The sequence below is a fragment of the Triturus cristatus genome, chromosome 7 (genome assembly GCF_964204655.1).
Source record: "Triturus cristatus chromosome 7, aTriCri1.1, whole genome shotgun sequence".
In the NCBI taxonomy this organism is placed as follows: domain Eukaryota; kingdom Metazoa; phylum Chordata; class Amphibia; order Caudata; family Salamandridae; genus Triturus; species Triturus cristatus.
The window spans coordinates 326023963-326035658 of NC_140590.1; the positions used below are offsets into that span (position 1 = coordinate 326023963).

The following is an 11696-nucleotide window of genomic DNA, read 5'->3' on the forward strand; positions in this document are numbered from 1 at the left end:
CATGTGGACCTGAAAAGAGAAAAGTTTGTTTTGGACTGGTGCATTTTAGGAAAGCTGCTTTCATATATTTTTGAATCATTGTGCGGCCACTCCTTAGACAACTTCCTCCTCGGATCATACTCCAAGATGGAACTGGGTACCATCACCATCCTGATGCATGGACACTGCTAGTTATTTGTGCATCTTCATCTATATTTGTAAAATACTAAGTGACACAATGGAGCACATTTCACACGTGGGGCTGAGGGGTGGAAAGGTTTGATGAAATCACCCGAAAATATTGAGTGAGGGCAGAGAAAAAGAACGAAAAGCTATGCGAGAGATATATATCACCATACGCAGACATGTGCCCCCGTGATCAACAGCATCGAGAAGAAGGTTTCCCATCAGCAAACAAAATTTTCTAAGTCTCCAAATAGCCTTCTCAATCATTTTCCCTAAAGGGAGTCTGGCAATTATGATTTAAATTTGGATTGATCAAAAAACATCAGAATACAATTTGTGACTCACCACTTTGCATAGAAGCAGTAAAGCATCAAAGGGAATATCTTTAAAAATGTAACCGAGATGAGGTCACCCGAGTAAGATGTACGCATGCAAGAGTGCACTAGAACAAGTCGAAGAACAATTGTTCCAAGTATAAGCTGTCTAATACTGGAAAAGGAGAACCACTGTGGCACATCATGATTTAGGCATTTTCTTTCAGTATTGTGCTGACTGAATACAATATTCATGTCCTCCTTGAAATGAAATTTAACAGAAATGCCAAGCACTGATTGTGTGAGTGATTTATAAATCAAGTTATAATAGTTTCATGGCTGCTTTCCATCCCTAGTTTGGTCAAAATTGACAACAACTTCGAACTCGATTTTAGAATGGCCCAGCACAGACAATACTATGTTTCAGTCAAAAGGAGAGTTGAAGGAGGAAACTGATGCAATGACTGCGCGTGCTTTGTTCATGTGCGAATAACGAAGCGATCGTCTTGAGTAGAGGACCAGACAGACTTGTCTATGACGCTAGATCCCTGTGGCGAAGAGCTGCGAGAGCTGCGGTGTTGCTTTGTGTCCTGATCGAAGGTTTCTGTTCACACACTTTGTTCAGTGTTCTTATATCAATAAGGAGGAGATGAAAGGCATGCTGAATGTTATGTTAGGTAAAGAGAACTTCAAAGATGAAGTGTAATCTCACACATGCCCTGGACAATATCTTCATCTCTGTGGTCCCATAATTGGAAAAATCTTGATAGAATTTCTGAAATATCTGACAGCATCTTTCCTATTCTTAAAAAGGGACATATGGCACTCTGAACAACGCAGGAGGCTCACACAGGCCTAAAGACATCCTATTAAACTGAACAAACTATTGCACATTGAATAATGGGGGTAAAAGACATGGTCACAGATGCAACTCAGTCTAGTGGCAAGCGGAGAGCAAGTCCAGAGAAGAAAACACACGGCCTTTCCCAACAAATAGGTCATTTCATTGCTTGCAGGCAAGGCGTGTGAATCTTTCATTAAACTGGAATTATGAGTTAGTTGGTGGAGCCCTTTAATGGGGGCGTGTCTGGGTTTGGTGTAAACCAGCTAAAGTGTTTAATCTCTACATAAAACCTTACATATTTTTTGTTTCTGGATGAGTAAGCACAGCAGTGTTATGAGATCATCTAGATGTGCGATGTAATGGGGTAGCAGCCAGAAATCAAAGGATGCCCCATTCTACGCCCTTTCTGTTCCCTGGCATTATTTAGACATGATGAAGCTGCTGAGGGAGAAAGAACTGAGAATCCTGCCTTTAAAATTCCTTGCTGGTTAAATTAATTAAATTAAAAAAATCAAGTTATAATAGTTTGCTGGTGGCCCTTCCACCTTAGGACTGCTGACTCAGCAGCATCAGAAGGACCAGCCCAGTTGGACAGGGCTTTCTGATGCTCTTTTGCCTGTACACGACAGCCCTGAAAGGTATGGGTGTGCATAGTAGCAGTATACTTGGAGTCATGGAATGTCATGCATGTCATACAGAATGTCAAGATGTCAAATAGAATGGTGGGGACTGACGCGGAGAAGAAAGCTGGGAGTTGGTGAGGGCGGTTGGATTGGATCTTCCTCTGTGGACAAATACCTTATATTAATCACACATGTTTATTGGCATCCTTCATGTCATTCAGTGCTACAGTGTCGCAAACATGGAAAATCTAGAAATGTCCCGATGCGATTTCGATGGGAGAAAGCTCTCATCACATCAGAGACATTTGGTTTTTTTCCAGAAAAAAACCCGCTCTCTGAAAAATACACAATGTCAAGAAGACCACCATGCGTAGCATTGTAATACATTTCAATCAAAATTGTGTCCCACAGTGTTGGTTGTAGCACTTTCCATGAAAATGCGCACACCCTCACTTCATGTGGCTAACCAACAGATGCAAGTCAGGCCGCGGCTGCTTCCTGGCCAGCCTGCTATGGTCTGAATGACCTCCTTAGCCTTTCTTGGCCAAGGCTCTTGGGCGACCTATGAATTTTGAAGCAGAAACTTTGTGGTGCAGGTTACCTACAGGTTGTGTTTTTTCTTGCCTGCTTGTAGTGCATCAGATATTGCTTTTCAAGAATCAGTTCTTGCAGCGATACCTGAGATTGTGTTAAGGAGTTTGGTAAAACCACCGGTATACTTTATTTAAAAATTCCATGAAATTATGCAAAGATTTTGAAAAAAAGGCATTTGAGCAGGTAATGACTTTAAATGCTTCTGTGACCTCTAATGGGCACTAACAAGAGCGTTGTTCAATTAATCTAACCATGATGCAATATATTTTTTGTAGTATTTTTGAAATGTTCTGTAGTTGTAATACTTTTCTCTCTCCCTTTCCCCCTGCAGCTCTTTGTCATGACGTTGTCGATGTGTCTGTGTAGGAATCTTGATCAAGACTACAATAAGCTTGCCCGGTACTAGCCGTTTCCTTGGAACAAGCAGGCATGTCAACAGATGAAGGGCAGCTCGTTTTCTTCTGTCTGGACAAAAACCACATTTCCCTCACCCCAAGCATCCAAAAGAGCCAGCTCGCATGGACCCACACACCACCCGCTTGTATTTAGGGTCTCCTGTGGGCGTCAGGACTCAATGCCTTCGCCATGCAACCTGACTGGCTGGTAATACAAATATGACATGGAGGCATATTTCTAGGTGATGACCAACCCAACACAAGGACTCCACTGAGGTGAGAGGTGAAGGACTTATCACTTGAGTTCCCATTTACACCCTAATGAGTGCCACAAGCCTCTCCCCCGTGACTTTTCCATGCAATTTTACCAACATTAGCGGAGCCACCCTGAGCTCAGAGAGAAAAGCAGCGGTGTTCATGGACCTCGGACATTTCGTTTTCACTTTCAATGGGTCTGATCATTCTAACAGTATTCCGATGACGTAAGGAGGTACGACAACTCCTGGCCTCAAATGCAACTATTGAGAACTGAAGGTCTGCCGCTAGATACAGTCAAGCTCTAACTTCCTGCTGGACAGGACCAAGAGCGTGCTCTAGGTGTAGACTGCTTCATACCACTTTTATTTTAAGGGCTAAACTTGGGCTTCCTTCTGAATTCCTCAATCTTAATCCTCAAATTCCACTGTTGCTCATGCTCTGTTCTTGACCTCATTTATGATCAAATTGGCGAGCCTGCACCTTTCCAGGTGCAGTTTTGAACAGGTGATATTGGAAGCTGGTCATGTCTTTGAAAAAATTATGGGATCACACAGTCCAGCTGCCTCTTTCGAGCTAATCCCACTTACCACACAGCTAGGAACAAGGATACAGCTAATGAAATGCAGCTACTGCACAAAAGCATATTCATTGTAATCCACATTACAACAAAGCCAGGCACAAGGATACAGCTAATCAGCTTTCGGCTATGGCTAATGGACAACAGCATCCTTTTTGTAATCCACACATTTCTTGTTCCTCAAGTTCTCCCAGCCCACGGTAGGTAGTTGGACTCCTGTACGGTCACCCCCTACAGGAACTAGCTTGTCCGCCAAAATATAATCCACTCAAGATTCTGATGCTGTCCATGAAACAAAAAATCCCCTCATGGCTTTTAGGTTATTGACCTGAAAGTGTTTACACTACTATAGACTGGCTATAGGTAACACCTCCCTCCCGGCGTGTGCAGTGCTGCACTGTCACTCTGTATGCAAACTCTAGAAGGTCCTTTAAAGTAAAGTCGACCCACATTTTATTGAAAACCATGCTTCCATCTCGTTGGCATGTGGTGCATTGTGAAGAGTGGGTGTACGTATTCATTTGGTAAAAGAGGTAGTTTGGGGTTTTGCCTTGTAATCCATGGTAATTGCCACGGGGGTAAAGATGTGAAGTTGTGGAATTTCGAATTGTAACATTTGAGTTCTCTGTGCCTCGCTGAGGGCCTAGATGCTACTGGACAATTTACTTCATCTCTGTATCCTCCTGTGGAGTGCTCAGAAGTTTTTTTTTTATTTGGCAGGTGTAGTGCATCTTAAAGATAACTTGAACCTAACGTGAACTACTCTCTATATGACTGCTCAGCAAACTTACTATAGATACGTCCATCACATGTGGCTTTGGTTAGGGACCTCATTGGACCACAATGGCGACCTTTTTTTTTAAAAAGCTAGTGGGTGTCTGAATGAGCTGGTCTTAAACGTGCTCGTTCTTGTGTCTTCAGCAGGATTCGCCACCCTGTGCATCTACCAGCAGCCAATGTCTCAGGGGCATACTTGTCTGTTGTCCTTAACATGCGTGTGTTTTCTCTTCATAAACCAGTATTGAGAGGCCAATATTTCTCCTGGAGCTCCAGCGATCTCTTAACTACTCACATAAGTGGCTTTGTGACTGTGATGGTCAACAGTGTTACCCAAGGGTCAGTGCGTCCACCCATCACAGGAGCCCGGTTTAATCTGCCATGTAGCTGTTCTGCTCACCTTGCTTGGCTTCTGCGACTAGATCCTCGCTGAAGGTTTCTGGAGTTGGGTGACCCTTTATTTGTAATGATAAATTATTATTAATATGTTTTCTTGATGAATATACCCAGCAGTGTTATAGCAGATGCGATCAGCAGGTATAAAGGAATGATCCTTATCTTTGTTGTCTCATATAAAGACTGTGGAGTGCATCCATTTCTGATTTTTGAAATTGTGAGGAGGGAAACCAAGATATGAAAATGCTTGCCAAGGCAACACGTTCACTTGCCACATCTGTGGCTACAGACATCTCTTCTAGATACATGCTACTCTAGAGTTCCCATTGCCTTGCATATGTTCTGGAATTATTTTCACATGCACGATATTCTAGACTTCATTCTAGGCATGCATGCTACTAAGACTTTCTAATGATATGCAGCATACTCAAGACTTCCCATAGACGCGGATGGAATTCTAAAGTTAACTTGACATGTGTGCTCCTCAAGGCTTCCATTCCATTCCATGTGTGGTAGTCAAGAATTTCTATTTACATACTTCGAATTGTAGACTTCCTGTTGACATGCATGTATGGTGCTCCAGTTTTCAAAAAGCCAATGCAGAGAACTGTAGATTTCCCATTAACATGCATGACAATCTGTATTCTCTGTTTGACATACAAAGGATTCTGGATGGGCTTCTAGCATGACATGTGTGGCACTGATATGTGACACTCTTCGTTTCCCGTTGAATTGCAGGGAATCCTAGCCTTCCTATCACTCAAGAAACATGCATGTACATGGAGCCACCAGTGGATCTGAACCACCTAAACATGAATTTTGGAGAGTCATGGGGTATTTGCATTCTGGAGACATAGGCTATATATGTTGTAAATAAATCAATTGATGTAAACTCAGCTAATCAGAAAGAGATTCCAACCCAAAACGTCCATATACCTGCCATTTTGTCTTCAGAGTGACTCTACCTTTTCTTGGTGATTCAAAGTGTGGAGACATTCTTTCCCCGTGGTAATACTGCTTTTGTTTTTAAGTATATATCACCAACATGAAAAACTTTTACAGAGAGAAATTCAACAGTGCAATTACAACAGAGAAACCTTGGAACAATACATTTTAGGTGATCACAACAAAAAGTCCTGCAATACTTTTTCGATACTCATAGTGTTAAAAAAAAGTACTCTGGGTAGAGTTAGGGTTAGTTTCAGTTTTAGTGCAGAGTTAGTGTTGGTGTGAGGTCTCAGGCTAGAATAAGGGTTAGTAATAATGGTTGAGGTTAGTTTCAGGGTTAGTGTAAGTTTAGAGTTAGTGGTAGAATGAGGGTGAGAGTTACATCTAGTTACAGTGTTTGTGTAAGTTTAGAGTTTGCGTGAGGGTAAGAGGGCGAGAGTTAGGGTTAGTTTCACTTTCAGTGAAAACTTTAGAGTTACTGTTAGGGTGAGCATGATGGTGAGAGTTAGGGTTAGTTTCAGTGTCAGTTTAGAGATAATGCGAGAGTTGCAGGTAAGTCAGAGTTCCAACTAAAGTTAGTGTTTGAGACTCTCAAAGTGAGTTTGGGTGAGGGTGGTTTAAACTGTTGTCATTTCAGAGAAATTCATTGTAACCATTTTATTGCTGCAAGCAAAGTAATTTTGTTTTGTAGCGGGATTGGTTGTGGGATTTTCTGAATTGTAGTATTTCTTTGTATTGTTTCTCTTTGTAATGGCATTGTTCCATCAGGTCACAGAGAGTGTGCTGGTTATATAAGGACATGTGACATAGCTCTGGCGAGTTGTGGTCGTTCTGTATTGGGCCCTCTCCTGTGTGTGTTATACAAGTGCTGATTAACAATAACAGCATTCACTGTAGAGTATGTGGTTGGTCCATTCTTCCTAGAAAGAGCTGATCCTGTCGGCTTTCCAAGACAATGAACGAGAAACTGATTCAAATTCATCAAGTGACTGTTCACTAGTCTCATATGTTCTACTCTTCAATAGAACTTTCCTTAGAGTACCATATACATTGAATGGTTTTTGTTGAGACCAAGTCATGGCCCAGTGAGATAGGGGAGGTATTCTGGCTACTTCCTTTTGATGCCTTCCATTCCTGATCTGGCGAGCAGCTTCTGGTAAACTGGCCTATACTCAGGCAGTCAGTACGATTTAATTATCAATAGGATTAAAAATACTGAGAAATGTTAAATGTTGAAGACATGCCATTATTATAGACTTAACTGTGAAGCACTTTGGGGTGGACTTTGTTAAATTGAGCTGCACAGAAAATGTAAATAAACCCTACTGTTGTGTGAATGCGCTGTAATGACAGGTGTTGTTGCCCTCCCCGAGATCAACATTCCAACTTATAATTTGGAGGCTGCACAGAGATTGTTGAAATGGGTGCACTGACCCATTGAGCTATCTCTCCAGTACCATTCAAAGCTATACCTTTGAGGTGTTTGTGAGCGGGACGCTGAAGGATTATAAGGGGGATAAAGGGAGTAAAATAAAAATACTTTTTTATATGTTTCTACAAATGCTTTTAAAATGTTTTGCATGTGATGTGATGACAAAAATAATAAAATGGAATAAATAATACTGGAGCCTTGCTGTTCGGAGCCTTTTTACCTTTTTTAATTTGAGAAGATCAAGATCGTGGGATGGTAAAGGGTGATGATCGTCCAGAGGTGTATACAAAAAACATTGCTTTCCTTAGCAGTGCTCAATTTGTAAAAGTATAAGTGCATGGGCCCAAAGGTTTGCTCAGGACCCCGTGGCCGGCACAGGTTACTGAATATCATGGTGGTCTCTGTAAATCACCACAAGACACTTCCCACTCTTGCAGGTTCTTTTTCATCCCTGTTTTCTCCCTTTGTCACAGTTTTCCGTCATTCTCTTCCTCTGTCTTTCCTCTTTTGGGTTTTTCTCTCTCTTGCCAGGATCAAAGTCTGTTGAGGAAAAATAAGTGCAGTCTCACAAATGAGTGTTGGTGGTCCTCACCTGCAAGCACCAGCTCAAATTAAGCACAGCTTTAGAAGCTTTACTATGAGTTATTCGGAGTGGAGTGTGCGATACTGCTCTGGGCAACTCCAAGGCTCCTGGTGTCTGGAGGCCGAAATGATCAGACCCACACCCTCCCGACCTGATAGTTCTGGGCTTGAAAACACCTGACCCGGACTTATTAGTGGAGCTGTGGGTCTCTGAGCACGACAGCTGCTGTGCCCACCCCACCTTTATATTGCAGCTTGAGGAAGAAGAAAAAGCACTCCCTGGCTGTAACTAAACCCGTGTTGAGAAATTAAAGTCTGCCTGATAATGTATTGGATCCAATCCTAGTCAGGCTACAAGATGGTACTCGCCATCAAAAGTCGAACCAAAGAGAACAATATTGGACCTGATTTAGAGTTATGTGGGAGTTGTAAATCCCTTAATATTGAGGCTTTACTGTTGCCACCAGACTCTCTTTTAGACTCTTAAGATTTGTATAGTTTTGCCTCGATATGTTGGTGAAGTTTAAATATATGTATATTATCTACTGGCGGTCGCCAGTAGATAGTTATAGTTAGGATCGTGTTTCCATAGGAAATCTCAAAATTCTATTTTGAATAACTTTGGCGCCGGTTGATGAATCCTCGCGAAATTTTCAAAACAAATGGGGTGCTCCGCTCAGCTCCTACCCTGAAAGTCTCAGGGTGATTCGTCAAGCGGGGGCCGAGAAAGAAGGGGGGTCCCAAAACACGTTTTCCCCATGCATTTTTCCATAGAACCTTTAGTCGAAGGTACAGCCCGAACGGCTGAACAGAATTACTTGAAATTTGGCAGAGAGGTAGTCCTCAGGTCAGGGAGGTGCCTTTTGCAGGTCTGGTGTCAATCTGTTCAGTATTTCCTGAGAAAATAGCATTTAAAAGCATATAAATATCTATACGCGCGCACTGTGCGCGCACCGTGCCGTGCGCGAGCGAAATTCTGATTGGTTGTTAGATGTCGGTAAACATTCGAATCGGTCGAAATCAGGAAGTGTCGGCCGCCATTTTGTCTCTCGCACTGAAAAGGAAAGGGGGAAAAAAGGTGGAAAACGTGAAAAGGGGGCAGGGAAGAGAGTTCCTGACCCCCTAGCCTTTGTCAGGGGGTCACAGAAGGACCCCCAAGAGGAAAAAACCATTTAACTTTGTTTGGAAAAAATCGCGGGGTGAGTGCACGGTGCGCGCATGGTGAAAAACCTTGAAAAAAAAATAATCAAAAAATACATAACTTAGCATTTAAAAAAAAGTACAAATTCACTTAAAAAACCATAGGTTTCACACACGTTATAGTTAGGAATTAGCATTTAAAAAACCTTGCAAATTCACTTAAAAAACCATAGGTTTCACACAGGTTATAGTTAGGTGGATATTTCACTCGTAAAAAAACAATGAAATTCCCCCGTTATAGTTAGTTCAGATAACTATAACTCGCGCGACCGCCATTCTATCACAAGGATGATGTCATCAGTGATGTCATGAGTGATGCCACTGACCATGTCATGAGTGATGTAATATGTGACGTCATCAGCAGTGGATTGCGGTCGCGCGAGTTATAGTTATCTGAACTAACTATAACGGGGGTATTTCATTGGTTTTTTACGAGTGAAATATCCACCTAACTATAACCTGTGTGAAACCTATGGTTTTTTAAGTGAATATATATATATGTAAAGACCAAAACTATGGAAAAACCCAGAAAAGAACTATTGAAAGAACGAGATCATACTGACAATGATGAAACTATTCGGATCATTATGGATTTTAACGTTGAAAATAAGTGCCTAAGGAAAATCATCAGAAAGAATTGGAACATTTTATTGCTTGACGGACTCACTAAAGAAAAATTTACCACCAACTCCTAAAATAACCTACAGGAAGACCTCATCATTAGGTGACATTTTGACAAAAAGCCATCTAAAAACACCAAAGAAGAACAGAGTAACATGGTTAACCACTCCTGGTTTTTGGAAATGCTCCAAATGCAAAGCATGTTGTTGTAATCTCCCCTCTTTTCCTCCTCCAGTGGTAGCTTCCTCTACTCCCCCACCCCTCATCCCTCATGGTACGCTCCGCTAGAGTTCACTGTGGAATGTTGGCAAGCTGTCAGTTGTGGAGAGTGGATGACAGAATAAAGACGCTTGAACCTACCTTCTGAGTGTCTCTACTTTATAACACTGGCGACGACTTGGCGAAGGGGGCCACGCCTGTCATCTCCCCTTTCAGTGCTCTCTCCTTTCTGCACCGGATATTATTTCATTAAGGACATTGCCAGTGAGAAGGCATAAATATGGCATATTCCTGCTAAGTTCTAAGTTCAAGGGAAATCTTGACTGTCTCCAGTGCATCGAGTATCCAAGAAACTTGCTACGAGGTTCCTGCAAGGTGTTGGTGCGTTTTGTTCATATTTACAAGTACCACACAGTGATCGTGTAACGCTGCTGAAGTTATGCGGTAAACATCCAACTGGGAATGTAAAAGAGAAGAGGCACTCTGAGGTATTTTTTATTTTGTTTTTCAATCCCTTGTGGATGTGAGAGTCTTCACGTCAGGAAGAGCTAGTAAACGAAGAGGTTTCTAGTAGCTGCGAGCGGGGCACTGGAGAAGGGAGCTTCATACGGGTCCTCTCCTCCGTTCCAACCTCCGTTAGGACTGTGCTGCGTGGTTTTCCTCAGACCATCACAGTTTTGTGAAGGCCCTATCTGTGGAACTGCGGTGTGCCAGGAGTCGGCGACTGTCATTGGTATTTGAACTGAAACCGGTGGGCCAACCCCCGTGAGGTGAGGTGCGCTGCTGCCTAGATCGTCTTGCGTGCCCGTGGGAAGTTGGAGTGGTTCTGTGCACAGGGGTGGCCCTACCCTGTAGTGGATGTGGACGGTGGCGCTCCGGTGCCGGCTCTTACCTTGTCCAGCGAGGCTTTTCATCGGCTTCCTGCTACGCTGTCTCCGCCTTGTCGTTTCCTGGGTCTCCGGACGCAGACGAGGCCGACTCCGCCTCACGCTCTCCAGTGGGCGGCGTTTCTTAGCAGCCGCTTCTTGCTGGGTCCCTGTGCTCCGGGGTTTGAGGCAGCAGTTGGTGGTGCAGCAATCTGAGGAGAGTAGTGGTCCGCGTCACGACGCCAGCGGGCGGAGATCTTCGGTGGTTCTTTTGTCGCAGACCGGTGCTGCTCTCTGCCCAAGTAAAGATTTGTGAATCTGCTGATTCTGGCTCCACAACGAACTTAGGCAACTCAGCCTGTTTTTGGTTGGTCGTGCTACATGTACAAGTACTTATTTGCACCTCCTGTGGGGGAACAGTACATGTTGCATTGGTGACTGGTTTGTTTTTTTGCAGACCTTGGTTCTAATTCACCAAAGCAAGCTTCATCATCCAGGTTTCCGTGCTTCAATGTATAGCGCTACTATGGTACCTGTTTCCTGTTCTCAAATTTTAGTTTGATCCTTGTTCTTCTCTGCTTCTTTTCCCTGTATTTTCCTCATCGTCTATCTCAATCCCAATCCCATTTTCACTCATCATCTGTACTTTCCTAGCACATAACGCTTTTCTGTGGGGTGCTATTCTTTTTGTACCTTTTCTTAAGCTACATTCTTTACTTGCGTATTTCGTAGTGTGTCAAAAAGTAAATACAACCACGCATGTGATGTGCCTCTGAGGGTATAATGCTGTTTGGAGTACTGCATAGCTAGTTTATACATGGGTCACACGTCGAATGTATGCACGAGGTAGAGATATAATTGTGCATTGATCACGAACCTTGTCCT

The 11696-nt window shown here is 42.9% G+C and overlaps 1 protein-coding gene across 2 annotated transcripts in view; it reads left to right on the forward strand.

Annotated features, from left to right (window-relative positions):
- The window catches only part of LOC146809586 (leukocyte antigen CD37-like), a 180919-nt gene extending 173396 nt beyond the window's left edge, over positions 1 to 7523 (forward strand). For both annotated transcript variants that reach the window (XM_085616427.1, XM_085616428.1), the window contains exon 9: positions 2872 to 7523. In XM_085616427.1, coding sequence (XP_085472553.1) covers positions 2872 to 2946 — 75 coding nt within the window. In that variant the 3' untranslated portion in view covers positions 2947 to 7523. The remainder of the gene's footprint in view (positions 1 to 2871) is intronic.
- Positions 7524 to 11696: the final 4173 nt, after the last annotated feature.